Raw genomic sequence first — 25967 nt, forward strand, 5'->3', positions numbered from 1 at the left:
TTGCTTGTCTGCAAAGTTTAATGTGCTGTAAGCTTGTTGATAAAAGAAAGTATTTTTCTGTCCCATCTAATAGAATTCTCAAAATATCTATTTTGAAAAGAGGACTTTTTCAACCAGCTTATTTCACTGGGCACAGTTCTCTTCCTTTCTACTCCGACTTCTTCTAACCAGTGATGAAATTGAGCTGTAACAAAAAAGTCTTTCAGGGTGTAACATTTTTATGGATGACTTCAGACTATAGAGGAAGACCATAGAGATTGCAGAAGATTGTTTCCTTTGTGCTATTTTGCTTATAAGATAAAGAGAGCCCAGAATTAGTGATCTCTTTGAGATCACTCAGTCACGTAGATCTGTTTCCCAGGAACTTGTCTTCTGCACTCTTGAGGTTGTGCAGGTTTCTCAGATTCGGGTTTTTCATAGGGTGAACAATTAGATATTCTGGGAGATAACCAAAAGGAGTTTCATCTGTCAGAGAATGCCTTTTTTGGGGGGTTGCTTTTGCCGTTTCTTTGTTTTCCTCTTACTTTCTGGACTCACCTTAAACTACAGGTGTGTTGCAGGGGGGAGACTCTGTGTGTGTATACTTAGATGTTCAAGACAGTGTATGCAGTGGTTTGATATATGATAGTTAAAGAGTTACTGCCTTTAGGCACACTTAGTAAAGTATTTCTGAGAAGTAGTTGGAGAAAATCTCGTTGTCTCCTCAGGATAAGAAAGAGTGGCTTTCATTTTGGTTTGGTGAGGAGTTCTGAGGGCAGTGAAGAATAATAAAATAAAGTGCTGACTGACACTGAATAAAGTTTGCCATAATCTGCTTTTTGACCAACAAAATCAGGTGTTATGTTAAAATTACTTATTTGTACTGGATTTTTTTTTTTTTTAAACCTTTGTCATTGTAGTTCGTCCAGACAGGCCAGAAAATATTTCCTGCATTTATTTCTATAAGGATAACCTTACTTGTACCTGGAACGCAGGAAGAGAAACAAGTTTTACAACAAACTATACTCTTTACCAAAAACTGTAAGTACAACAGGTGCTGGGAACTGGGTTGCTGGGTGTGACAACCAGCTCTCTTGCTCTCTCATCCTGCCTTCTGTTTAAAGAAAACTTGAAATCATCATGGAGATTGGAGTCTTGGCATTTCTCGGTAAATGTTGGTTAATTCAGGGTTGGTAATTGCTGATAAAGTACAGTCTGATATCTTTTTTGTATGCTGTATAAAGGAAATGAGTATTCTCAACCCAATATTCAGTAGAGAAATATTTATATCAAAGCTGATATTCACTTGTTCCCTTGAAGTAACATTACCAATAAAATTGGAAGTTGAGTGACCTTACGCACAAATGGAGAATGGAGGCATTTTATGGGTGAGTTTCCCAGAAACTTTCTATGTAATGAACTATCCTCATTTTGAATGGGTATAAAAGATTGCTTCCTCATCTGCTTTAAAAAATTCCCTGTCAAAATTCATTAAGCCACTGATCTACTGCAGTATTCTGCTTGACTCCAGTGGCATTTAACCTAGGGACCGTGGGAGTCATGAGGTTTCAGTGAAAGAATTTGGAGCTGTCCTTTTGGATTGCTTGGGGATTTCTATTTACAAATACAAATTGTGGTCTCATGCTTTTCAGCAGAGAAGCACAGATACTTGGTTCTTTCAATTTCTGTTAGATTTTAAATATTGGTTAGGAGCTTGCTTTTTCATAAGTGACTGTGAAAATGGTGAAATCAGTGTTGTTCCAAGGCAGATCTCAGATAGCACATATTTGTCCCAGATGCACTTGTCAACCTGTCCTTCATAGTGCTGCTTCTAGTAGTGTTCTTTCTCTGCCTAACCAAGACTCCAGGTAATATTGTTTCATGAAGAGATTTCCAAAATGCCTGAAGTTATTCTTGATATTGGGAAGGAATTCAGACTCTGGAGGGCGCTTTTTCATATTGTACTAGTGCATACTGTATTTTTTATTTAAGTTGTAGGGTAGGAAAACCTCTTTAGTTTTATCTCCATTTTAGCTTTGACATTTTAGGCTTCCACCTTTTTAATGTGGGACTTTCTTCCTACTTCTGGTGTTTCTATATTTTTCTATATATATTCTATATATATATACCTTAGCTGAGTTTATGAAGCCAGAAGCTAAAACAGCCATTGAAAGCATATTTCAGTATTATTCCTTCCTCTATAAGTACAAACTTTTTATTAACCACAGAGTGAATTGGATTGCAGAACTGTTTCCAGCCAAATCTAAACATTAGTTTTAATCCAGATATCTCCATAGTTGAGTTTAGCATATGACTACAAAAGCACTGGTACAAGGGAGCAGGGAAATTAGGAAAGAGTATTCGTTTGCACAAACATGTCATCTAAAGATGTTCACTGGTAAAAAAGTCTTGCGACCTCAAAGGTATATAAATAATACTCTAACAATTTGTTTGAATTATTGTAAGAAAATCCTCTCGTTTCTAACTGCTTTTATTTTTCTCTTTTTTAGGATAAATTATCCAGGTACAATCAGCTCCTGCCAGAATACAACAGAGTCATGTTCATTTTTTTATCCAAATACTCGGTATAGTAAGGATTTTTGTTTTCAGGTGGAAGCTAAAAATGTTTTGGGTAGCTCTTCATCAGACTGCGTTCATATACCTTTGATAAAAATAGGTAGGTAATTAAAAAAGAGGTGATAAAGATTTTATTTATGACCTTTCCATGTAAAATTCTTCAAACTGATTGGTGTTACAGCAGTAATTTTCAGCAGTTTCCTGATCTTTCTGCGAGGTGGTGAAAAATGACAGGGTGTTGTTTTCATGCTGTGAAACATGTAACTGCAACAATATTGTTTTAAGCTAAAGGCCGTATATTAAAACCTTTTGTCAACCTAATTGGTACTCGGACTGTACTTTAATATTTCTGAGTACTACCAAGCATCAATACAACACCTGGCTGTAAATGAATAGTGATATTATAATTTCTCAAGGGCCGCCCATCATTTACTCTGCTTTTCTATATTCTGGTTAGGAATGTTAAAAAAACGCACTTGTTCTCATGTACAATAATAATTCCACACAGGAGCAGTAATAGTATCTTGTGTACCTCTTCTCCCTCTGTCCTGTGCTTTTCTTCTGTTCATTTTGGTGGTGTAGTTAATCAATAACCCTTATAAACTGACTGCTTTTTGCTGCAGCACTTGTCATCAGTCATATCCTTTATTCCTGTTTTCAGACCTGCCGTGACTCCTCATTACTCTCCACATTCTCTATGCCAGACATGTCTTTTCTCATTGCTAGTCCATTCTTTTCCCACCATCTTCTTTACACTTCTCACCCCCTCAGATCTTTTTCAGCTGAATTGTTTCCTCATTTGCAGTTCAGTCTTGCCTTTGGCATCCCAGCTCTGCTTCATTTGTTTTCCTTGCTGTTGTCTCTGGGTACTATTTTTGAGTCCTGATACAAATGAAAGACATCTGCACGTATATTTGAGGGCAGGTTTGTGAGCAGAATCACAGAGTCATAGAAAAGCTTGGGTGGGCAGGAACACCTTCCCCTAGACCAGGTTGTTCAAAGTCCCATGTAATTAAATCAGTTATTTATGCATCTCTTACAGATAACTTCCCATATGTAGAATTATGTCTATAAAATAAAAATCATCACATGAATACTCTGATAGGGAGTGTTATTGAGATAAGGATTTAACTTCTTGGAACACACACAGACAGAGAAATTCTGAACTTTTATAGAAGCGTTGTGCTCTCTTAATGTTTTTGTTTCTTCATTCTAGAGAAATTTGCTCCTCCTGAAATACTTTCAGTTAAAAAAATCCCTGGTATAAAGCAGTTACTTACGGTAACCTGGAAAATGCCTGAGAAGATTTTCCCTTCACAACATTTAATTTGCCAGGTTCAATACAGAAACTTGTATTCAAACTTTACAGTAAGTTACATCATTTTTCTTCTGAATGCCAGTTTCTTCTTGACTAACTTCTTAATATTATAAGAATTTAAGTAGAAAAAAGGCAACAAGTTGTTTGAAATAGTGATTATAACCTTGTTATTTTTTTAGTGGAATGTTATCAGGGGTGCATGATCTTAAGGTGCATGATCCTAAGAACACTGTTTGGTTTTCTAGGGTTAATTGTCCTCTTTCTTTTGGTCAGTACCTGTTTTGGTACGTACCATGCTTCTCAGTATTATTCTGTGAAAGGATGAGGTATGACCCTAGACCAAGGGATTACACAGGCAGTCAGTCACAATATTTTATTTTTCCCTTGCATTCTGGTGTTGAAAACAGCACTCACTCAGAATCACAGTATTTAAATCTGATTAAGATGGAATAATGTTACATTTATTTTAAAGTGAATGAAAATACAAATTTTGCAAGATGGAAAGTAAGAGAAGTTATTTTTCTTAGTTTGTCTTTTTGACACTTGAATGGTTGTAAAAAAACCCAGTATTTGCATATTTCAGATGATCTATTTCTATGGTCCTCAGTAGGGAAGGGATTGTGTTTATAGTTTTACTGTTTCTTCTTCCAAATTAAGGAATTGGCCAAGTTTATTGGATTGTCTTTTTAAATTTATTGAACTGAGATGTCTGCCTTGATCTTACTGTTTTATGCACTATATGTATAATTTTGGGAGAGAAAAATTCATCAAGGTAGTCTTCAGAGCTTTAAAAAAGTTTCTAACACTAAAGATGTTTCTGGCTAGCATCCTTCTCACTTTCTCAAGCATCATTATTGTAGATATGACATACTAGTTCTTGGATTCATGATACAATATTCGAGATGATTGGATGGGCAGGATGGCTCAGGTCCAGTTGTGGTATTAGAAATGGAACTAATATCTGTCTAAAAGATCTGTTTGAGATGTTTATCCCTTTGGAGTCAAGGCACTGGTCTCCTTGTGACACTTACATGCTATGAGGTCCTTTCCAAATGTTGAAAACATTCACCTTCTTGGAGGACTATAGCTTTATTGTGTATTGTGTCTATTTTTCAGCACCTGCGTTAGAAATCACCTATCTGGTTTTTTGCTATCAAATGCAGTGTCCATTTGCTTCCTCAGATCACACCTGCATTTTCCCACAGACATTCCAGAAAAAACAGTAGCTGTCCATGATTAGTAAAGACATAGGAGCTGTTTCTCTGTCAGCACATATATGCAAAACAAAACTCCAACATCAACCCCCAAAAAAACCTAATTAAAAAACGTTTGAGCAAATGACAGATATCTTGTTGGCCTTTAAAGTCACCTGACCAAACCAGTCTAAATAGTTTGGTGTGAACTGTTTTTACTGAGTGAAAAACATGTGATCTGTTTCTGTACTTGCATATACTAAGTTTCTAATTATAATGCAGTATTGGTAACTGCCCTTTGGCAAATAACTAAAACTTAGTATGAGGTGTCCCCAGTTCTGTGTCAGATTCTGCCATAGGCTGGTAATAGTTTTGGAGCCCTTTTATTGTAGGTTTGTTGTAGAGTCTGTTACCTACAGTGGTTTGGAGAGTCCTGAATTCATTCTCATAGAAGCAGGTGTTTTTTGACAGCGAGTTTCTTGAGATCAGATCAGACTAAAATCTCCAGTTACATTAGGCAGTGCACTTCCCATTATGGTGTTCATACGAGTGGGTGTCTGCATTTTGTATTGTTATAGACTGATGCATTTTTCATTGGAAGTTTCAACTGGTGGAAGCCAAGAATGTCTTCACTGTGTTTTAGCCCTGTTATTCTAAGTGTTGAAGTGAGTGAGGTTCCTTTTAAGACAAAGAAATGACTCACATTGTCATTACTTTTCTAAAAAGATACCGCATCATTTATTTCTCATATGCCTGTTTTCCTTCACCACTTACAGGCTTCATCTTATTTTTTACCTCTTGGTACCAGAATTTTTTGTCTTTTCATTGCCTTTTCATTTTAATCCTATGCTGATAATCTTTGGGAAAGCCCACAGCCACACTGTTGGATGGCTAAGAGCTAGAAGGCCCTGTAACTCAGGAAAGATATAAAAGACAGGAAACAAGTACCCAGCTGACTCACAAACTTCTTGAATCACTGCTTCCCCCAGGATGGTCTTGTGGGACATTATTGTAGTAATGGCTTTAACAATAACCAGTTGCTTCCCACCAGTGGGATCTGCATTCTTCCAGCAGCTCCTGTGCACAGCTGCTCTAGAATCACATGTGAGCTGCGCACTGTTCAAGCCACAGGTCAGTCAGTACAGACCTAGTTTGGAATAAAGTTTTTCAAACCCTGGAGTTTTACAGGAAGAACAAAGGTGCTACACAGAAAAATGAAGTATAAAACAAGCAATCTTGAGTTTCAGAGGAGTGAGGTGGGATATACAAAAACTGCATCTTTTGTGGTTTTTTAAGAAAATAAGTCATATATCTGCATGTAATTTTATATCAAATAATTTTTGCTCATGTACCTATTTTCAGGAATTTGTCAATGTCTCACTGAATTCTGCAAAGAAAATAGGGTCATGTAATCTCACAGGTCTGTGGGACTCCACAGACTATTCTGTTGCCATTCAGTGTATCAGTAATGGGTCAGTATTTTGGAGTGGATGGAGTGGAGAAAAAAAAGGAAGCACAGAAGAAAAAGGTAAGCTACCTACCTGTAATAGTTTTCTTCTGTTACACTTTGAGGCATTAGGATTTAGTAGAGAAAAACTGTGTTTCAGCATATTATCAATCTATTGAATTTAGAATCCTGTTGCTTAAACAGAACATGTATTTTGTTTGAATATAAACTGAAAGATGAGCAAGTAGTGGAGGCGACTTGAAAAGTGATTCAGGCAACATAGGGCTAAGGAAGAAAACTTGAATAGACAGACTGAAGAGAGGGAAAATTAAGAGTGTAGATGGAGATTTAACAATGAAAAGTAAGATAGTAGCAGAAAAGTAGTGCAGTATGTATGTTCAATGACATAAATTATAAGTAGAGAAATTAAAATGTCAGTTATAAAACAAGGCTAGAAAATCTCCTCTAGGAGACTCTAGGGCAACAAATAAAAGCGAGCAGTGGGAAACTTACAAAATTAACTAAGTTAGGGATTAGGGGGAAAAAAGCATAGCACTACAGAAAACTTACTTTCAGTAAGTTTCTCTTAGACTCTATGTTTGAAACCTTTTGATTGTTTTCACCATATTAGACTGTCTTTTTAATACAGCAACAAATTGCAAGTTATTTGTTTTTGTTTTTAAATAGCTCCTTCAGGAAAAGTGGATTTGTGGAGAGTAATTGAGCCTTCACACTCATCTCAAAATAGATCTGTACATCTTATGTGGAAGGTATATACAGTTTTTGTGAATTGATAATTGTATTGGTATCCTGTAGCTGATACTGTGTTTTAAGTATTTTAGTGTTGTAGGACACATAACTGCCAGAGGTATTTGCTGTTACCAGAAAAAACCCCTCACTGAACTAAATGAGAATTGAAAAGGCTTTTGTTTAGTGAATGGTAAATGAATGGAGTTTTGTAATCTGTGTGGAAAAGGGAGCATTTAATTGTGTTCAGATCACTGGAAAATCTCATTGAAAGTCCTTAAACTGCATTTAAATAATCCATTTTACCAAAGCTGTGTTTAAATTCACTTTAATCTTCTAGTAAAGTGTCCAAAGGCTTTTTACATTTCAAATCTCAGTATTTGACTTTTGAAATCTGTCAAGGAAATTGCCATGGCTGTCTGTCCTAAAGATGGGCCTGAAGAAAATACCTTGCTTTTCTAAATACAGTATGATAGTTTTGTAATTTGGCCTTTAATACAGCATATATTTTGGCTTGTCCAAATAACACTGTGAAACACTTACTACTGTATAGTTTTTTTAACAGCCATTAAAAAGCTTTCCGCCTTCTGGGAGAATTCTACGCTACAAAATACAGTATTTTCCAGAAAAGAAGACTGCTCTTAAAAGGGCAAACAACTCTACTGAAAAGAAAATCACTTTACTTTTAAATGAAGAGGCACATATAGTATCTGTCACTGCCTGTAACTCTGCTGGAGAGTCTCCTGAAGCTATTTTGAGGATTCCATCCACTGATGAAAAAAGTAAGATTTCTCAATGTCATATTTTTCTCATTAATGAAAAAGTGGTTTTCATGACATCTATTTAAGTTCTGATATAGTGGAAGCAAAACTGTGCTAAGGGCTTCTGTCATAAGTACCTATGTATATTTACCATCATGCATCATGTAACTGTTACAGACAATTATTGTTGGGGGTTTTGTTTTGAGATACAATTGTTAAGATATGAATACTTTGTGATGTCTTATTGCATTTCTATTGTATTACTTTCTGAAGGGTTTTTTGGTTGGTTTAGTTTTTTCTGTAACTTTGTGCTTCCCAAATAAATTTATGGAATGCTCCCTTTGTTAGCTCATAATACCTGGTTACCACAGGGTAGTATTGCAGAGTATTTAACAACATCATTCAAAGATATGATAAATAGAAGTCTCTAAGTTGTGTTAGTGCAAGCAGAGAGAGAAGCCTTGTGTTTAATCTTATTTCATAAGCATTCTCAGAGTACCCATCCCACCCACTGTCTGGGTTAGGAAGCTGGTCTGCTCTAGTACAAGAGTTGCTCTTTGGCTTTTATGTTTAATTCTGGTACTGCTTTGAGCCTTGCATTGCAACATCCTGCTACCTGCCATGATCTGGCAGAGAGACTGTATTTGACACACTTGTATCTCCTCTACATCACTTGTTCATGACGTAAGTGCTAGTGTTCCCCTGGAATTGCTCAATCAAATTTCATTTCTCATCAGAAGACTGGATACGTAGATTTGATGTAATTTTGTCCTAGAGTTTGCTTACTACCTCCCTATCCACTTTTGTATCTCACCATAGATTTTTTTCTGATTTTTCCATGCTGTGATATGCTTTCCTCCAAATACATTTCTTTTTTTCTCTGCTTTGTCAGGTCTTTTTTGCCTCTGCTTTGCCAGGTTGGGTTTTCACTCAGACTTTCATTACTTCTATTCTGCAGGCTGATGGTTCACTTCTGCTTCAGTGTCATTCATGACCTTGCTGACTTGCCTTATTGTTCTCCTATTACCTTTGTCATCTCAATCAGTAAATTGCTTATGAGCTACCTGCAAAATTGGTAGTAACTTGGTTTATAAAATTTTACACACTATGAAATTTGGATTCTGAAAGAGAGACTGGTTCTTGAATTCTGTATGTGTTTTTCAAGTGTTTATGAAGACAGAGTTGCTGATACTTTCTGTTAAATTTTTAGCCTTTCAGGCGATTGAAACAGTAACAACCTCTACAACAAATGAAGAAGTGGTTGTGCAGTGGATAACCTCTGAACCAGAACCAGACAAATATGTGATTGAGTGGTATGAGGAATCGGAGACAGACCCTTTTGGTAGATCATGGCAATATGTATCGAATTCTACAAAGTGGAAAAGTAACAAAAGTATGTTTATCAGTTACAGCTGTAACAATGTACAGATGTACATATATTTATAGGTAGATTGGAAAGAACAAACAAGGATGAACTCATGTAGCTTTCCTCAGACCATTTTAAACATAACAGTATTATTACATGTTTTACTGAAATCTTTGCAGGTAATGTAATAGCATTTTTAATCTTTCAAATTTTCATGCAATGTACAAGGTAGTGTTTGCTCCCATATAAGATTAGGCTACCAATTTTGTGTTAAAGCAGTTCCGTGGCTTGATCATATCCCAGTGGGGAGGCCTGTGACTGATGTGACTCTTTTAGCAGAGAAATCTAGAACTAAAAAGAATTTGAATATGGGAGAAGGTCATGCTCCTTCATGTGTTTTAGAGAGAGAACGTCATAGTCCTCCATGGGCGGCAGGGGGATGGCCTGCTTCACCATGATCTTCACTACAGGTGGCAAAGGAATCTTTACATCCCCTGTTCCAGCATGGGTTCCCACCCGCAGGAGACAGTCCTCATTGAACTTCTCTGGCATGGCTGCAGTTATTCACAAACTGCTCCAGTGTGGCTCCCCTGTGAGGTCACGTTCTCCTCCACATGCTCCATTGTGGAGTCCTCCACAGGCTGCAGGTGGATTCTCCATTGTGGACTCGTTCACACATCACAGTCCCTTCAACTCAAGTTCACACTGGAGTTCTAGCCTGTTCAGTACATGAGCACAGAAACAGCAGCACTGCCCTGGCCAGCCCAGGCACATCCCCATGGCTGTTATCAAAATGTTCTCAGGCACAAATCAGTTAAGCAGTGCATCACTACAGCAAACAGCAAAAGCAAAAAGCAGCCACTAACTAGCACTAGACTCTAATAGCCAGTCAAGCAAGTGAGCCCATAGCAAGCACAGGAACCTGCTTAACACTAGCTGAACAGCACTAACAGCTATGAGTTCAGTCTGGTACATACCAATCAAATCTGTCATCATTTCAATGGTTCGACTCCTGCCTGGCTCCCCATCAAGGATGGTTGTGGTTTAACCCCAGCCAGCAGCCAAGCCTAGGCAGCTGCTCGCTTACTGAGTGAGATCAGGGAGAGAATCAGCAGGGTAAAAGCAGGAGAACTCATGGGTTGTGGTACAGACAGTGTAATAGGGAAAACAAAAGCCCCCCACATAAGCAAAACAAGCAAGGAATTAATTCACTGCTTCCCATGGGCAGGCAGGTGTTCAGCCATCTCCAGGAGAGCAGGGCCCCATCACATGTAACGGTGACTTGGGAAGGCCAACACCATCACTCCAAATGTCCCCCCATTCCTTCTTCTTCCCCCATTTTATATGCTGAGCATGATGTCACATGGTCTGGAATATCCCTCTGGTCAGTTTGGGTCACCTGTCCCAGCTGTGTCTCCTCCCAACCTCCCATGCACCCCCAGCCACTCACCAGCGAGGCAGTGAGAGAAGCAGAAGAGGCCTTGGCTCTGTGTGAGCCCTGCTCAGCAATAGCAAAAATAACTCTGTACTATCAACCCTGTGTTCAGCACAAATCCAAAACACAGGCCCACAGCAGCCATTGGGAGGAAAATTAACCTAGCTAAAACCAGATGGGGTAATGTGTATATGATGGCCACGGTAACTCTTGCTGCACTGCAATAGGTGTAAGGGACTGAAAGAGCAGCAGAAAGCTGATATAATGCAGGGATCTGTTGATCGCCATTATTCGCAAGCTGCAGAACTTGAGAGGAATGACCTAGAAAGCCAGTTTCATGTCAGGGGATGTAAAGCTACAGATATGTCCTCTTGGAGTCGATGGGAGCTGTTGTAAATAGTGGGTAAAAACCCTGTTGATTACTTGGCTTCTGGGTTGTTCAGAGTTCAAAATGTCATTTCCAGAAGCTTGAACTATGTCTTGAAACATAAAATTCTACTGGAGAGATCTCACTTGGGACAATTGTACCCTTGAGTCAGGCTGGTTAAAAGTAGATCTGCAGTTGGCATAACTGGAAAATCAGTGTAGAAATAGAATAATGGAATATTCTGAGTTATAACTGGCCCAGAAGGATCACTGAAGTCCAACTCCTGGGCCTGCACTGGACACCCCAGCAATCACACCATGTGCCTGAGAGCATTGTCCAAACACTTCTTGAACTCTGTCAGTCTCTGTGCTGTAACTGCTTCCCTGGAGAGCCTGTTCCAGTGCCCAGCCACCCTCTGGGTGAAGAGCATATTCCTGATATCCAGCCTAAATCTCCCCTGACACAGCTACTTGCCATTCCCTCAGGTCCTAAGTGTTAAGAGCTGGGACCCCACTGCTTTTTAATCTGTTCGATGCATGAGACAAAGCTGTCTCCTGTGGAGCAGTAAACATAAAGATATGTGAAATCAAAAATACTACCTTTAAGTGTAATTTCATACCAGTTATTTGAAAATAGAGACTTTCTCCAAAACCATAGACTGTTTCGAGATAAGTAAGTGGATTCATGTAGAGAAGTTGTATGAAACTGGAGTATTATTACCCATTCAAAGTATTTCTAGTGAAAAATGAGTCAGAAATCATGTGCTATTACAAATATTACTTTTAGCACAATGTGTTAAAGGCAGTAATGAGCATTCAAGTCAATAATTGCATATTGTGCTTGCTAAAGAGTAGTCGGTAACTGTATGTTTAGAATTCCCTTGTGATTTAGTCTGTTTTCATTGTATTAATGTCACACAGAGATTGTATGTAAATATTCTTTTCTTTCCTTCGCAGAAAACTTTAAACCATTTATATGCTACAACATCTCAGTGTATCCTCTTTATGGAAATAATGTAGCAGCTCCATCTTACACACAATTCTATGCTCAAGAAAAAAGTAGGTATTTTAAATTAATCATGTTGTGAAAGATGTGTTTTAGTCTGTTTCTCAGGATGTATTATCTTTGAGTGATTTGGTACTATGATTATTTGAAAGAGAGATGAAGATGGTGGAAAAACTCCTGGGTTTCAGGGTTCCTGATTTCTGTTCTGTTCAGCCACAGAATTGGTTTATAAGAAAGTATTCATCTTGTGATACAGGTACATTGCTGCTTACACCCACTAATTTTTTTGTGAAGTTTACATATTGTATACAAAGCACTTGGAAAGAGTATAGCTCCAAACATGAAAGAGTTTTTTAAACTAGCTATCTCTTCAATGTTACAGCTCATTTAGATATACAATTATACTTGATTTTAATGCTTGACTACATTTTTCAGTCTTAATATATGAATAAACTCTACTCATAAAATAAAATGTATGGTTTGAGAAGCTTACTTTTTTAATACTTTGTTGTTATATTTTATAACGTAATAAAATATTTTCAGTCCTGCACATAAAAAATGATAAGAAGACATGACATTTGTAATTGGAGAGAAACTGTGGATGAAGTAGTGTTTTGCAGGGGAAGGGGTAAAGTTTCTTATTTTTGTAGAAGTTTAATGTGAATTCAGTGATTTATACAGCTGTTTGTAAGAATGTAGCTTACTAGTAATTTTTAGATTCCATGTGAAAATGTTAACTTGTGTGTGGGCATAAATAGGTCTATGTAAATGGGCACGCACACATTCTACAATGCACCACTAAAGAGCATTAATTATTGGGGGGAGGCAATGGAGTATTTTATATTTGAGTAATAATTACTAGCCCAGTTAGAACTGTGTTTTGAGTGCTTTCCTGTTCATAGGTAGCTGTGACAACACTCAAGGTTTTTAGAGAAAGGGAAGGAAGTGGTTTTTTTAAACTGAAACACAGAGAACTCTTCAAAGTGATGAGCAATATGTGTGAGGTGGTATTGTATCAGTAGAAAGGCTTTCTTTAGTGTGATGGGCAAGGCTGAGGATGCTGGGAGTGCTGGAGATGCCATTTGAATCCCAGCTCAGCTAGAGACCTCCTGCATCAGCAGTGGCCTTGCACCTGAGTCCCCCCATAAGTGCACAAAGGATACTTTTCCTCTTGCTCTCTCTCTGATGTTGTAACAATAGAGCCTTTTAATGATCTCAGGGTTATTTGAATACGGTAACACCTAGAGCTATGCAAATGCCAGAATAGATGAGGGGAAGTTTAATCAGAAGAATTCCCACACTAAAGAGGGTGAGAAAAGTTAAGGACTATGTCAGAGCACTGAGGTTACGTATTTTCTCATGCTTATGTTTCCCCTAATGTTACTGGTACATGTGAAATAACAGGGGCAGATAACATTGTGGTACTTTGACTATTTTACTACTTTTCCTATTTTATAATGCTTCTCTGTAGAGCCATCAGAAGGACCTCTGGCTGATACAGGCATTGTGGGGAAAAATGAAGTTACAATAAAGTGGAATGAGATTCCAAAGGATAAAAGAAACGGATTTATCACTAACTATACGATATTCTATAAACCCGAAGATGGAAAAGAATTGAGTAAGTATACATTAAGCAACAGTGCTTTCAACAGGGTTATGAAATTTTCAATCTCTCTTCCATCTTGACACACCTTTGAAGTTAATGGCAAAGGTCATGACAGGAGTAGAGGAGTTAAGTATATTGGAGAGTCTTAGATTCTATGTAAATTCACAGATCATGAGGGTTCAGTGAATTTTGTAAGTTTCCTGCATGTCCTTGGAAGGATTTGCCTTCAGCTTCTGGAAAAGTATGGTGGAAATTTTCTGTTAAAATATTTTTACTGTCAATTTTATATTTATATATATAATTTTATATATAATAATTTTATATAAGAAAACAGGAAGCTGCCAAGAAATAGTTTCTTTGGACATAGTTTTTAGATCAGTTTCTTCAGAAGTGTTTGATTTTCTGTGCTTGCCATTGCTTTTCTGGTCTGGAGGCTGATAGCATAAATTTGAGCATATTCCTAACCTCTGCCTCATGAATAGTGTCCAATCTGGCATTGCAATGGTATCTGTTCAAAACTTACTTAGTTTAAATCTCAGCAGAAGCTTTCTTGAAAAGTGTTTGGGTGACCTAAACTTTTCTTCCTGTATAGTTTATGAAGAATGCTGTTGGATCATTCAGTGCTTCAGAGTTGGTTTTTTTTCCTCCCTTTTTTAGACATCATTGTTATCAGGCACCTAATACAATCTCTTTTCAAAGTTTGCAAACTTAAAAATCTTGTGATGCTTGTTTCTTATGGATATCCATTTGGACCCAGGGCAAGAGTATTCCTGGTAATTTTTAAATGTGAAAGAGAAAGCTTATTATTTCTATCAGATTTAGTCTTCTGAGTGTAATTTTTCCTACCATGTTGGTTTCTGAGTAATTTAATGCTGACTGCTTTGTGTAGGGTCATCCGTGAGACATGTTACAGACCCATATTTCTCCATATTACTTGTAATGTAAAGCAGGCTGTGTCCTTTTTAGGACTTCAGAGTATTTTCTTTGGAAAATTAGTTGTAAATACCAACGCAAGGGAGTTAAATTTAAATGGAAAAACATGCTGTACTGATGTTCTCTGAGGCTTCTATGATGTCATGTGTTCTTGAGAAGAGTAGAACGTGGGGTGTGTGCCAAGGTGACTTTGCTGATGGCTTTTTAACACTAGAACTTCACTTTCCCACCCTTGACTTAAGAGAAAGTCAGTTTATTTTAACTTGGGGCATATTGCAGCATAACTATTTCCTGGGTGTTTCTTGGCAGAACTGACTGATGAAAGGACTTGACTTTGACTTTAATGCACCAGAAAATGTTACAGTGGCTGTAATTTCAAATATGAAGATCCATTTGGTATTGTTAGTAGACATAGGATGATAGGATACATGCCCTGCTTAAAAAAATGTAAAGGTGAAGCATGTTACACTAATTTCAATGTATTGGAAACATTGAGTTCTGTTCATAAAAGCATTTTTAAACTTGGAAAAGAAATTCCTGTTGATTTTTGGCTTTCCTTTGACTTTGTTGGGGTGGTATCCCAGTGCTTATAGATGGCATTCTTTTGGATGATATGTGTCTAACTGCATGTAGTAGAAATATAGTTGAATTTCACAAGCTACAGAAACTATTTGAAGTTCTTAATTTCTGGGCCAACTGCTTTGAGCAAATAAAGTTCTCAAAGCACTGTTTTCAGTGATAAACTGCAGAAGATCATAATTCACCTGTCTTTAATACTAGCAAAAATATTTGTATGTATTTTTAAAAGCAAATATATAATGGTTCAGGTTTTTGCCTCAAACTTTTAAGTAGTATCGATAGTTTAATGATTTAGTTTTTCTCTGTAAAAGGACTGGTGAGATTGCTTTGTATTTCAAGTTACCTTTAAAATAGTTTGTGATCTATTATTGTAGAAGTTGCTAAATAAGTGTACAGCTCCCTGATAAAACAATTCTTTTGTGTGTTTACTGACATAAATCTTCTCCTAAAAAGATGAAACAGTGAACTCTGACGTTCTGCAATATAGACTGAAGTCCTTACAGGCTAATACAGAATATACTGTTAATATCATGGCAAGCAACAGAGCTGGTGGAACCATTGGAGAGCCAAAAACCTTCAAGACTTTGAAATTGGGTAAGTAATAATCCAGGCTAGTTATTGCTATTTCAAAAAATGGGTGTGGGAATAAGAATTACAGGACGTTTTTGTTTAGGCATTTGTTAACTTCTGTTTGTTTTTTAAGTAGTGTTGAACAAAACAAGGAAGAATTGGCAACATTGAATTCAACTTAATTTCACTGACCATCTCACAGACTAAAAAAAGAGCTCAGAATTAGAAGTCAACCCCAAAAATCTTTATTTTCTTGTCAGTAAAGCTGTGGAGTACTATGATCGGTTGTGGAAGCAGTAGTGTGTATGCTATTAGCTATGGGATGGGATGGTTCATTAAAAAGTAGACTTTTCCATCTGAGAGATTTACAGTAACCACACATTGTGTTGCGCCTAATAAATGAGTGCAGAGGTTGTGGCCAGTGAGTGTGTGGGGAAATACCTTTTCCTGTCTCTTACTATTTGTTTTAGCCAGATTTCACAAGGAGGTTATTATAATGGCAGCAGATCGGAAGTTCAGACATGTCCTCATTTCAGCTCCTGGAAGAATGTTCTCAGTACATTCCTAAATACTTCTGGTACTCTGGTACATGGAAGCTAGCTCAGAAATTTGTACAGTGTTTCAGTCAGAGTAACTGTATTTTTTGGGATTTAAAATCGATCTCCTGCACTTAATTTGCAATTTATCTTTTTGTAACTGGTAGAAGTGGCACTGACCAGCAGATTTAGGTGAGTGTAAAATAACAGGTGACCAAGAGGTGGTAGAGTTTTCATCCTAGACTCCTTTCAAAGGTTGACATGTTATGGCCTTAAGCAGCCTGATCGAATTGAAATGTTGCATGAAGTGATTTACAGAGATCCCCTCCAAGCTAAATTACTGTGTGATTCTATTAAGTAAAGGAAATTTTTAAATGCGATAAATCTGTCTCTGAAACATCCTGGAAAGTCTCGTTGTGAATTGATTTTCTGGCTCAGTAACAGTGGCTTGTTGAATTCAAAATACTCATCTTTTGACTCATCATACACAATGGATATCCTACAGTATTCTGAGTAATTTTGGCTAGTTTTGACAGAACTCTTTAGAATTGTGCTAATTGAGTGACTTGGATGTTAAACATTAACTGTCTTAAGGGAATACCTGAAGAAATGACAAACACCTGTGGACTAATTGGTGTTTTGGTTTTTGTTTGTTTTTGTCTAAAGATAAAGAAGATGTCTTTTTTATTGCTATACCAGTTGGGATAAGCATGTTTTGTCTGATAGGCCTTTGGATAACATGCATTTTGAAAAAACATGCGTGAGTACATTTTCTACTGTCTAAAACTCAATGCAACCACTTAAAATTAACTTGTAAAATGGGAATTTTTAATTATTTTATAAATGCTTTTATTGTCAATGTCAAAACTAATGTCAAAATAGAAAACAAGCAATTGGAGTAACAAATAAAGTGTACAGGTTGTACTTTAACTGCAGTTTATGTGCCATAGCCCAAAAATAAATATTAATTTTAGGAAGTTTAATAAATTAAAACAAAATAAATAAGAGAAACAGATTTACATATCAACTACATAGTTTTATGTAAAGTGGTGCATATGTGCCATTTGCAGTTCGATGGTCATTTAAGTGAGGGGAGCAAACTTCAAGCCAGTTTCTGAAAATTAAGAATGCTAAGAAACAAAACTTTCTAGACACTTCTAATATACTAGGATGGTACTTGGACATATTTCACATAGCTCCTATTGCTTATCTTACCCATAATAATATGACTCTTGTTGGTTTGTGATGCGGCCTGTGAGCTGCAAAGGAGTAATGAAAAAACTTAGAAATGACGTTGTGTGAAAACATTTGGATGCTTCATCCTTGAATATGGATCCATATCTGTTCATGATTCATAATCCTTTCATCTGCTGTCACAGTTGTCACCTGACAGATTTTAAATTGCTTTCTCTGAGCATGGGGATCCAGTAATATCCCAAAGATGACAATGAGTTTTTTTAAGGTTATAAAATATGCTTTTTTTTCCACAAGAAAAGTGACTGGGGTTTTTGGCTGATGAGAAGGTTAAAAAGTTGAACTATTTTGGGGCATTCTAAGCTATTGGAACCAATATTGTTGTCAAGTGAAGCATCAGCTAATAAGTACAGCTGAAGCAATAATTTCCATCCCTTTTACATCTTCATCTGTGTTGAGCTTTCTGAACTTTTACAATAGTAAAAACTATTTTTTGATTCTGAATAATACTTTAAGATGCAGTAGAATGTTTGTTCCTGTGTAGATCAAATTGCCATGTGAAAAGTCAAGCTAAGGACTGGCTTTCATTCCCTTACGTCTCTACCCAGTGTCAGTAAGTGATTCAATGAGTGAGCATCATTAACTGCTGTTAATTTAGGAACTCAGTGTAGGTCTAATGTGGTGTAGTGCTAGGGACACGTTCCTTGAGCAAAGGTCACCTGAGGTGGCTTTTCACTGAAGAAACACCCTGAAACACGATCAAAACAGTTTGTATACAGTCTTATTTTGGCATGCTCTTATTTAATATACTATTTAATTGGGTAATATTATATAATAATACATAATATATAATATAATAAAAAATTGCTTTTGTGAATTAGTAGTTTTTCTGCAATGTCTCTCTAATCCAAAAGATCTTGTTGAGATCTTTTGTAATAAAAATCCATGTATGGGGAAACAATTTTATTGAAAAGCATTGTGTTGATACAGAAAAGACTTCCTTTGTGAAAGTTTGATAGTTTAGCAGTGTCTGGAATTTCTGGTGATTTGTTAGTTTTATTTTTAATAATCTATTTCTTTCATAATGTGGCTAAAATTCCATTCTCAATTATAGGCTTAAAAAGGTTTGCTGGCCTGATATACCAAATCCTGAAGAGAGCCTTGCAGTGGAATGGCCTCTTGCTTCATCTATGGTAATAGTTACAATTTTATGCATTAAAGAAGGGGTAAAATGGAGATAAAATAAATCTTTTTCTGGGAGTCATTTTATGAATTAAACCCTCCCCATACTGAATTTTATTCTCCTTTTTAAGTGCTACAAAATGCTCTTTGTAGTATTCCAAAACAATAGAGAAGATGCATCTTCATAAAGTATATTCATCTAGTTCTTATAAGATATTGACAAATAATGTTTTGAAGTGAAAAAGTGGCTGGTGGACCTGGTTCATTTAATAAAGTAAATTAAATTTGCACAGGCTATTGAGTCTATTACATCAGATTTCCACATCTGTATACCTCCTCCCTTCTCCACAAAAAATGTATTGCAACATATATAGCAAGATTTGGTATATGATTGTATTAACACTTCTGTCTTTTATTTGTTGAATATTTAATCTGTATTTAAGTTTTGATGTTTATTTGAATGGAGATGAGTTGATCAGGTTTATGCAGAAAGTGTAATCTGTGGATAATGGGATTTAAACTTTTTTCTCAGAAATGTCTGATTAGACAAGATGGACACAATCCAAACCTGATTCTGAACCTTCATTGAAACTTGCTATTTCATTGAGCGCAGAAAACCTAATATGAAAGTGTTTAGCAAATGGACAGAATAACATTGCCTTTTTTAGTACTCATTCACATGTAACTGCATCCTGTCTGAAATGCATGTTAACTCTTTTCTAGTGCATGTCTGAAATTATGAGTCAGAGCTCAAATAGCAATAATTTACTTATCAAAAATAAACTGATACTTTGTCTATACATTTATAACTCTCCAATGTATCTCTTTGCATTGACAGAATAATTCATTTTTGAAGAGAGTGTCATCTGAGACTAAAACTGTGGACTTCGAAGACATAAATGTTTTGGAATACTGTTTTCCTGAAGAAAGTCAGGAAGGATCACTACTAATAAATTATGAAAACCATGTTTCTGAATGTACTGATACTAATACAAAAGGCATAACTAACAGAGATGAAAAGATACTGAATAATGAAGAAAATGAACTTGCTAAATGTTTTTCACCATCTATGACTTATGTAATTACTGATCAATTTACCAGAAGCCAAATGCATTCAGCTTCAGTACCAGTGAAGGAAATCCAACCCATAGAGATGCTGGCAAATGATTTGTGTGGATCCCAACAGAATCCAATTAAAAATGAAGAAAATGATAGTGAAGATGTTTTAAAGCTAGAAGATTTCAATGAAAAAGCACTGTTCAATCCATACCTTAAAAATTCTGTTAAAACAAGGGAATTTCTTGTTTCTGAGAGCTTCCCAGAACGCAGTATGGATGAATGCAAAAGTCAGTCAAGTGTCTTACCTCCTTTTCAACCAAGTGTTCCAGGACAATCCTATGTAACACTGGACATGTTCAGGGTGGCCAAAGCTCAGTAGTGTGAGAAAACTCCATTGTAAAATCCTGTGAGATATCCCTTGGCACTGCTGCTCATTGGCATTCATATGTTCTAACGTGGCTGATATCAGTTAATTTGGATGGGAATACCCTCTTTCTTCAAATAGCTGTGAAGTAATTTTTTTCACTGTGTGTGTACATGTCAGAGTTCATTTTCAATGTGAATGTTTGGGTTTTTTGTTGGTTTGGTTTTTTTTTATTTTGTTTTGGTTTTATTTTTACCAGACATGTTCGTAGTGAGGCAAAAGAAACAGCTTTTGTTAATTTCTTCTTATTTCTCCTGTATCAGCCTGCTAAAACAAACTGATATTTGCTGCAGAAGCATCCAGCAGTGCAAGTAGCTCATCTATTTCTCCCCACATAACCAGTTCCCAAGGCTCAGCTCTGCTGGGGAAACATGGGCGGACTTGAACAGAGTTGGAAACTGCCGAATCCTTCCTTCAGTTACAAGAAGCAGAACTACTTTCCTGTTCTTATTTCCCTTGATTGTTTTTTTGTCTGGTTTTATATATCATGTTCCTCTTGTTTTACAAGTATTTTGTAGATTTCAGTAGTTGTCTTTTTGTATCCTGACTCTTGAATTAATAGTTTGGGTTATAGTTTCCTGTCTTTAATGACAGTATATTTGTTATGTTATCTGCATTTTGGAAAATGTGTTATGCTGGCTATGTTGCTTCCTTTCCTTTCTCATGTTTTTAATTGTCGTCAGCATTTTGTGCTGCCTGCTTTTGTTTCTCCTGTTTGTTTCCTGCCTTTTAAAACTGCTTACTGAAGGATAACTTCTTATCTTCTTGTTCCTGTGCTTCTAATTTGTTTCAGTTTAAAACTGTGTTTCCCAGTTGAGATTTTGATATTTTCAGCTGAAAAAAAAGCAACTAACTATGTCATCTTGTGCTGGAATAAGCACTGAGTTAGGAAGTTATTTTTCAGGGAGGTAATGAAAAAACACTAAGTCTATAAAATCTTCCCATATATTCTCTGGTAGTTGATTTAGGATTAGGTATTTATACATGAAGGATATACCTTTTGCCATTTGTTTCATGATTTTGTTAAGTCATAAATCTAATTGCAGTTTCCATTTTACAAATCAGCAATTAAGCAGTAAAGCATTCAATCATACTAATTTTTTAACAAGAAAGAGACCATTGTAAAACTTACTGAAATACTTATTCTGTTAAATAACAGGTTTAAAAAGATGGAGAGTCTAAGTAAACTGTGTTAGAAGGGGGTGTTCAGTATGACACGTATTGGGGATATGGTAATTTTAAGACTTTGAACTATTTTTACAGTATTTAGAGTCTTGATGTCATCAGTCTTGTTTGCACAAGACTGTAGTTTGCACAACTGCAGATTTCTTCCAGGGTAAAAAAAGATACAGGAGTTATGGGGATAGAAAATGAGAGACAAATGTGAATAGGAATAGAAAGCCTTTCTTTTCTGTGCAGGAAGAAAGTGGATGAATGGAAAACAATGTTCCTCTAGTTGGCAAGAAAGAATGGGAAAACAATTTCTGCAAATGTTCCTTATCCAGCAACAATGATTTCCACCTCTCATGTTTGTTGGATCTCTTTGCAACCACAGTGCTCTAAGCCAAAGTGCATGCATGTTTGCTCTTATAAGCCCTTGCTCACCTAGGCAAGTCATACTCTGAAATTAGGACAAAGCTTTGGTTAGGTCACTGCTTTTTTCCGCTGCTTCAGTTGGTTCTAGACTTCTCACGCACAGCTACATTGTTGTTTCCCCAGGCTCAGAACTCACTGATTCCATCACAGCATTTTTTCCCCTTATATCTCAGTATTTGTTTTAATACCACAATATATAAAAACAAACAGATGTAGAGATATTGTGGGCCTTTCTAGGAATTTTTTAGGAGCCATATGAAAGCTGTATATTCTGAGTTGCATGTTTGAGACAGGTAAAAAGTGAAAATAATGCAACATTTAGAAACCATTAGAAAGGGGAGGTTCTTGCTTGGTGGTTATCCTTTGGTAGGTTATCCTTGTAACAACTCTTAGCTTCTGGAGGGTAAGCATATCCTTCTTTTTTATCCCATTTTATTTCCTTCCCTATTGATACGCTGCTTTTCTCTCCTCATTTTTCTGTTTCCCTTGCTCATTATTTTCTCTGAAAAAGCAAAATGCAAGAAGTGGGCTCAATACATTTCAGAAAGTAAGGCTGCCTTTTGCACATGCTTTGGAGTGAAAGCTTCTTGCACTTGGTTTGTTTTGCATTGGGAGTTGTACTCTTCCTTACCTTCTACAGTTTGTCTTTCAAATGAATGCTGTGAACCATTAAAAAATTAAAGCTGAGAAAATATGTAAAAATTTTTAAAATTGATTTCTACTAAATATACCATTTAGATATTTTATCTTTTCATATTCACATAGGATAGGTCTCACTTTGGACTGCTGTTTATAGGGTCATAAGAGAGAGTGGGCTTTAGTCATAATAATTTTCTGTGGCTGCAGTTTGAGTCGGTAACTTTCCTTGAATGTCAGAAGTATTATTTCACTTGGGTTATTATTCAGGCAAGAAAAATAAGTTTCCAAGTCAGTTTGTTAAAAACCAGGTACTTATTGGACAGCACTAATTCCTGGGAGCAGACAGTGATTCTGAGAACATCAAGAGAAGCTCAGCCCAGATGCTGTTTGTCAAGGCTGAGGCTTAATGAGCATTTCTCAGATAACAGTGTGGCTGGTGGGGGAGCGTGGGATGCAGCACCACAATCTGCCCTGTGACTAAAGTCAGCTTCTCTGGGCACGCTACCCCAGGCAGCACTACAGCCTTGGGACAGAGTGGCTGGAAAGCTGCCCAGTGGAAAAGGACCTGGGGTGCTGGTGACAGCAGCTGAACATGAGCCAGGGTGTGCCCAGGTGGCCAAGAAGGCCAAGGGCATCCTGGCCTGGATCAGCAATAGTGTGGCCAGCAGGACCAGGGCAGGGATTGTCCCCCTGTACTGGGCGCTGGTGAGGCCACACCTCGAGTGCTGTGTCCAGTTCTGGGCCCCTCACTGCAAGAAGGACATTGAGGTGCTGGAGGGAGTCCAGAGAAGGGCAGTGGAGCTGGAGAAGGGTCTGGAGCACAAGTCCTGTGAGGAGCAGCTGAGGGAGCTGGGGGTGTTTAATCTGGAGAAAAGGAGGCTCAGGGGTGACCGTATCACTCTCCACAACTGCCTGAAAGGAGGCTGTGGCCAGGTGGGGGTTGGCCTTGTCTCCCACATAAGTGGACAAGAGGAAATGGCCTCAAGTTTTGAGGGGGAGGGTTTAGATTGGATATTAGGAAAAGTTTCTCCACCAAAAGGCTCATCAAGCACTGGCCAGGCTGCCCAGGGAAGTGTTAAAGTCACTCATCTGGGACTATTTTGAAGATGTGTGGTTGTGGCTCTTGGAGACATAGGTAAATGGTGAACTTGGCAGTGCTGGGTTAGCAGTTGGAATCTATGAAGTTCTACCTCATGGCATAATTTATCTAGTTTGTTTTGAATGTGCCCTTCTGCGGAGAAGGAAGTTGTTTATGTGATTTATATTGCTGCATGGTGTCATTCACCAGAACAGATGGCATTACAGGCTGCTTCACTGCTGGGGTCCTCTGTTTTGCATTGTGCATGGAGTCTGGTGTAACAGCCCACAAGCTCGTGGCCCTTGAGCAGAAACCCTAGCCTGCTGAGCTTTTGACGGGGTACCTTTCCTTCTCAGAACAGGGTAGAAGAGCAGAGGAAGCTGCTGTTCTGCTAAGTTCTTTATTTCATAGTCTCCTAGCTTTCTTGAAGGCAGAGTTCAAGGGCGGGGGGGTTGGTTACATGATAAAACCAAACAGCAGCAGCAACCAGCAGGCAGAAGACAGCTGCTTCTTCTAATTCTAGTTTCCTCTATATTTTTTTTTCTTACAGAAGTGTGGATTATATTTGTTAATTGACCAATAAGATTAACACACGATTCTAGTTTCCTTAACCTATCCTGGTCTAATTCTAACAGTCGTAAGCCTTACACAAGTGTTACACAGGTATCACACAGATTTGGGTGTACAGTTTCTATCAGTTCTTATTTTTTATGTGAACTCTATCTAAAAAATGTGAACAGTATAGTTCTATCTGTATTTTGTCTGAAGCAAAGAATTCTGTGAAAAGGTAACACTGCTGTGGCAAGAACTGTGTTTAAGGTCTCTGCTACGGCTTTTTAATGTTTAAGGCACTTAGCATATATTTCTACTAAAAGTTAAAAAATCTGTATTTCTATCTCACTTTGGTGTGGCTTCATGTATCTCAGCTTGTCCAAAGGTTTTGATTCAGCCCCTGTGCTTTGGCTTCCCTCCGGGCCTGAGTCCAGAGAACCTTTCACTCCAACACTAGCCCATGTTTGTGCTGTATCTGTTGCTGTGCTTTTAAATTGAGGCTCCTTGTTTCTGAGTTTCCTGCATGAGGAGGTGACTGACTCCGTCCACCCACAGTTCAGTGCAGACCAGCACTCGGACAGTCTGGATGCTCAGGAAGCTTTAGACACGTGGAGGCTCAAGTCCAGAACTACAGGGTAGGAGTATCACCCATTGCTCCCATGATACAGGCAGTTTTTAAGACCAGCAGTAAGATGGTCCTGTGGAGTAGGTGAAGACTCTTGAGTTTGAACGTTTGCTTTTTTGAATGTCTGTTTGAACGTCTGAATGTATCTTTCTCAGCCTCTTAGGTTGCCTTGATTTCCAGGCACTGCTCAGCCTCACACTGATCAGCAGCAAGCCTGCTGAGCCAAGTAGTGTATTGTTTCTGTATGACCTGCCAGAACTGAATTTTCTGAGTACTTATTTCTTGGAAAAGCAGCCTTATTTATATTTCCTGGGTTTGTCATTGCTATGCTCAGAGAGCAGTAGTCGCCTAGCCAAGACTAACTTCTGTAGAATTTTCACCACTACATGAGTAACTGTATGTCTAAGGAAGTTTAACAAAGAAGTAACATTTTCCATAATCACATTATGCAATAGTACCTAGGGATGTCAGAGACAACGAGCATAAGATTATAATCACAGTTAATGCTTTGGGATGTCCACTTAGAACATCACTGATCTAAACCAAACACTTTATTCTGAAGCAAAAGAGCATAAAAGACTTTCTAAAATGTTACTATGGCGAATTATGTCCTAATGCAAGAAATTTCTTTCTTTAATTATACCGAATAAACCCAGCACAATTCTGCAGTGAATCTTCTCATAGCTAGTGTCTGCTAAGTCTGGGCATGGACTCTATCTTGTATTTCTGTTACTGTCTTAAACAGTTAGCTGAGAGGGTTTGAGCTGGGAGGGGTTTTAGTTTTTGTTTCTTTTTCCATTTTGGTTATGTTTTGCTCCCCTTTTGTGGTAGGAATTTATGCCAGCATCAATAGTTTATGAGCTACAGATTTTTTTATTTATAAAATGTGTTTCTAAATCCTCTGAACACAAAAAGATTTGAACAGTGGGGGATGGTGTCTTTGCTTTGAATGTAAAGCTTTTTTTGTCACTTGCATACTGCCCAGAAATATCCATACCCAGCTGTGTTCATGGCTTGCTGCCTTTGCTGCCTGCTTCTCTCTCCCATGACCTTACACCTCCTTCAAGCATGCTCCATGCGTTTAGTTCCATCTCCAGCAATTCTTTTGTTTTATAGCTTGGCTCACAAAGAGGCTTGGATATTGCTTGTCTTTAGGGACTGCATCTCTCTTTCGCTTTTATTTTCTGGAGAGCTTAATT

The 25967-nt window shown here is 37.5% G+C and overlaps 1 protein-coding gene across 3 annotated transcripts in view; it reads left to right on the forward strand.

The window, feature by feature from the left end:
• IL31RA (interleukin 31 receptor A) overlaps nt 1-22576 on the forward strand; it is a 42243-nt gene extending 19667 nt beyond the window's left edge. For all 3 annotated transcript variants that reach the window (XM_069001600.1, XM_069001599.1, XM_069001598.1), the window contains 13 exons: nt 900-1020; nt 2490-2656; nt 3773-3924; nt 6430-6595; nt 7202-7284; nt 7827-8043; nt 9233-9415; nt 12147-12248; nt 13667-13813; nt 15767-15907; nt 17086-17179; nt 18728-18806; nt 19634-22576. In XM_069001600.1, coding sequence (XP_068857701.1) covers nt 900-1020; nt 2490-2656; nt 3773-3924; nt 6430-6595; nt 7202-7284; nt 7827-8043; nt 9233-9415; nt 12147-12248; nt 13667-13813; nt 15767-15907; nt 17086-17179; nt 18728-18806; nt 19634-20233 — 2252 coding nt within the window. In that variant the 3' untranslated portion in view covers nt 20234-22576. The remainder of the gene's footprint in view (nt 1-899; nt 1021-2489; nt 2657-3772; nt 3925-6429; nt 6596-7201; nt 7285-7826; nt 8044-9232; nt 9416-12146; nt 12249-13666; nt 13814-15766; nt 15908-17085; nt 17180-18727; nt 18807-19633) is intronic.
• The last annotated feature ends 3391 nt before the right edge of the window (nt 22577-25967 follow it).

This window comes from Aphelocoma coerulescens (assembly GCF_041296385.1).
Source record: "Aphelocoma coerulescens isolate FSJ_1873_10779 chromosome Z unlocalized genomic scaffold, UR_Acoe_1.0 ChrZ, whole genome shotgun sequence".
In the NCBI taxonomy this organism is placed as follows: domain Eukaryota; kingdom Metazoa; phylum Chordata; class Aves; order Passeriformes; family Corvidae; genus Aphelocoma; species Aphelocoma coerulescens.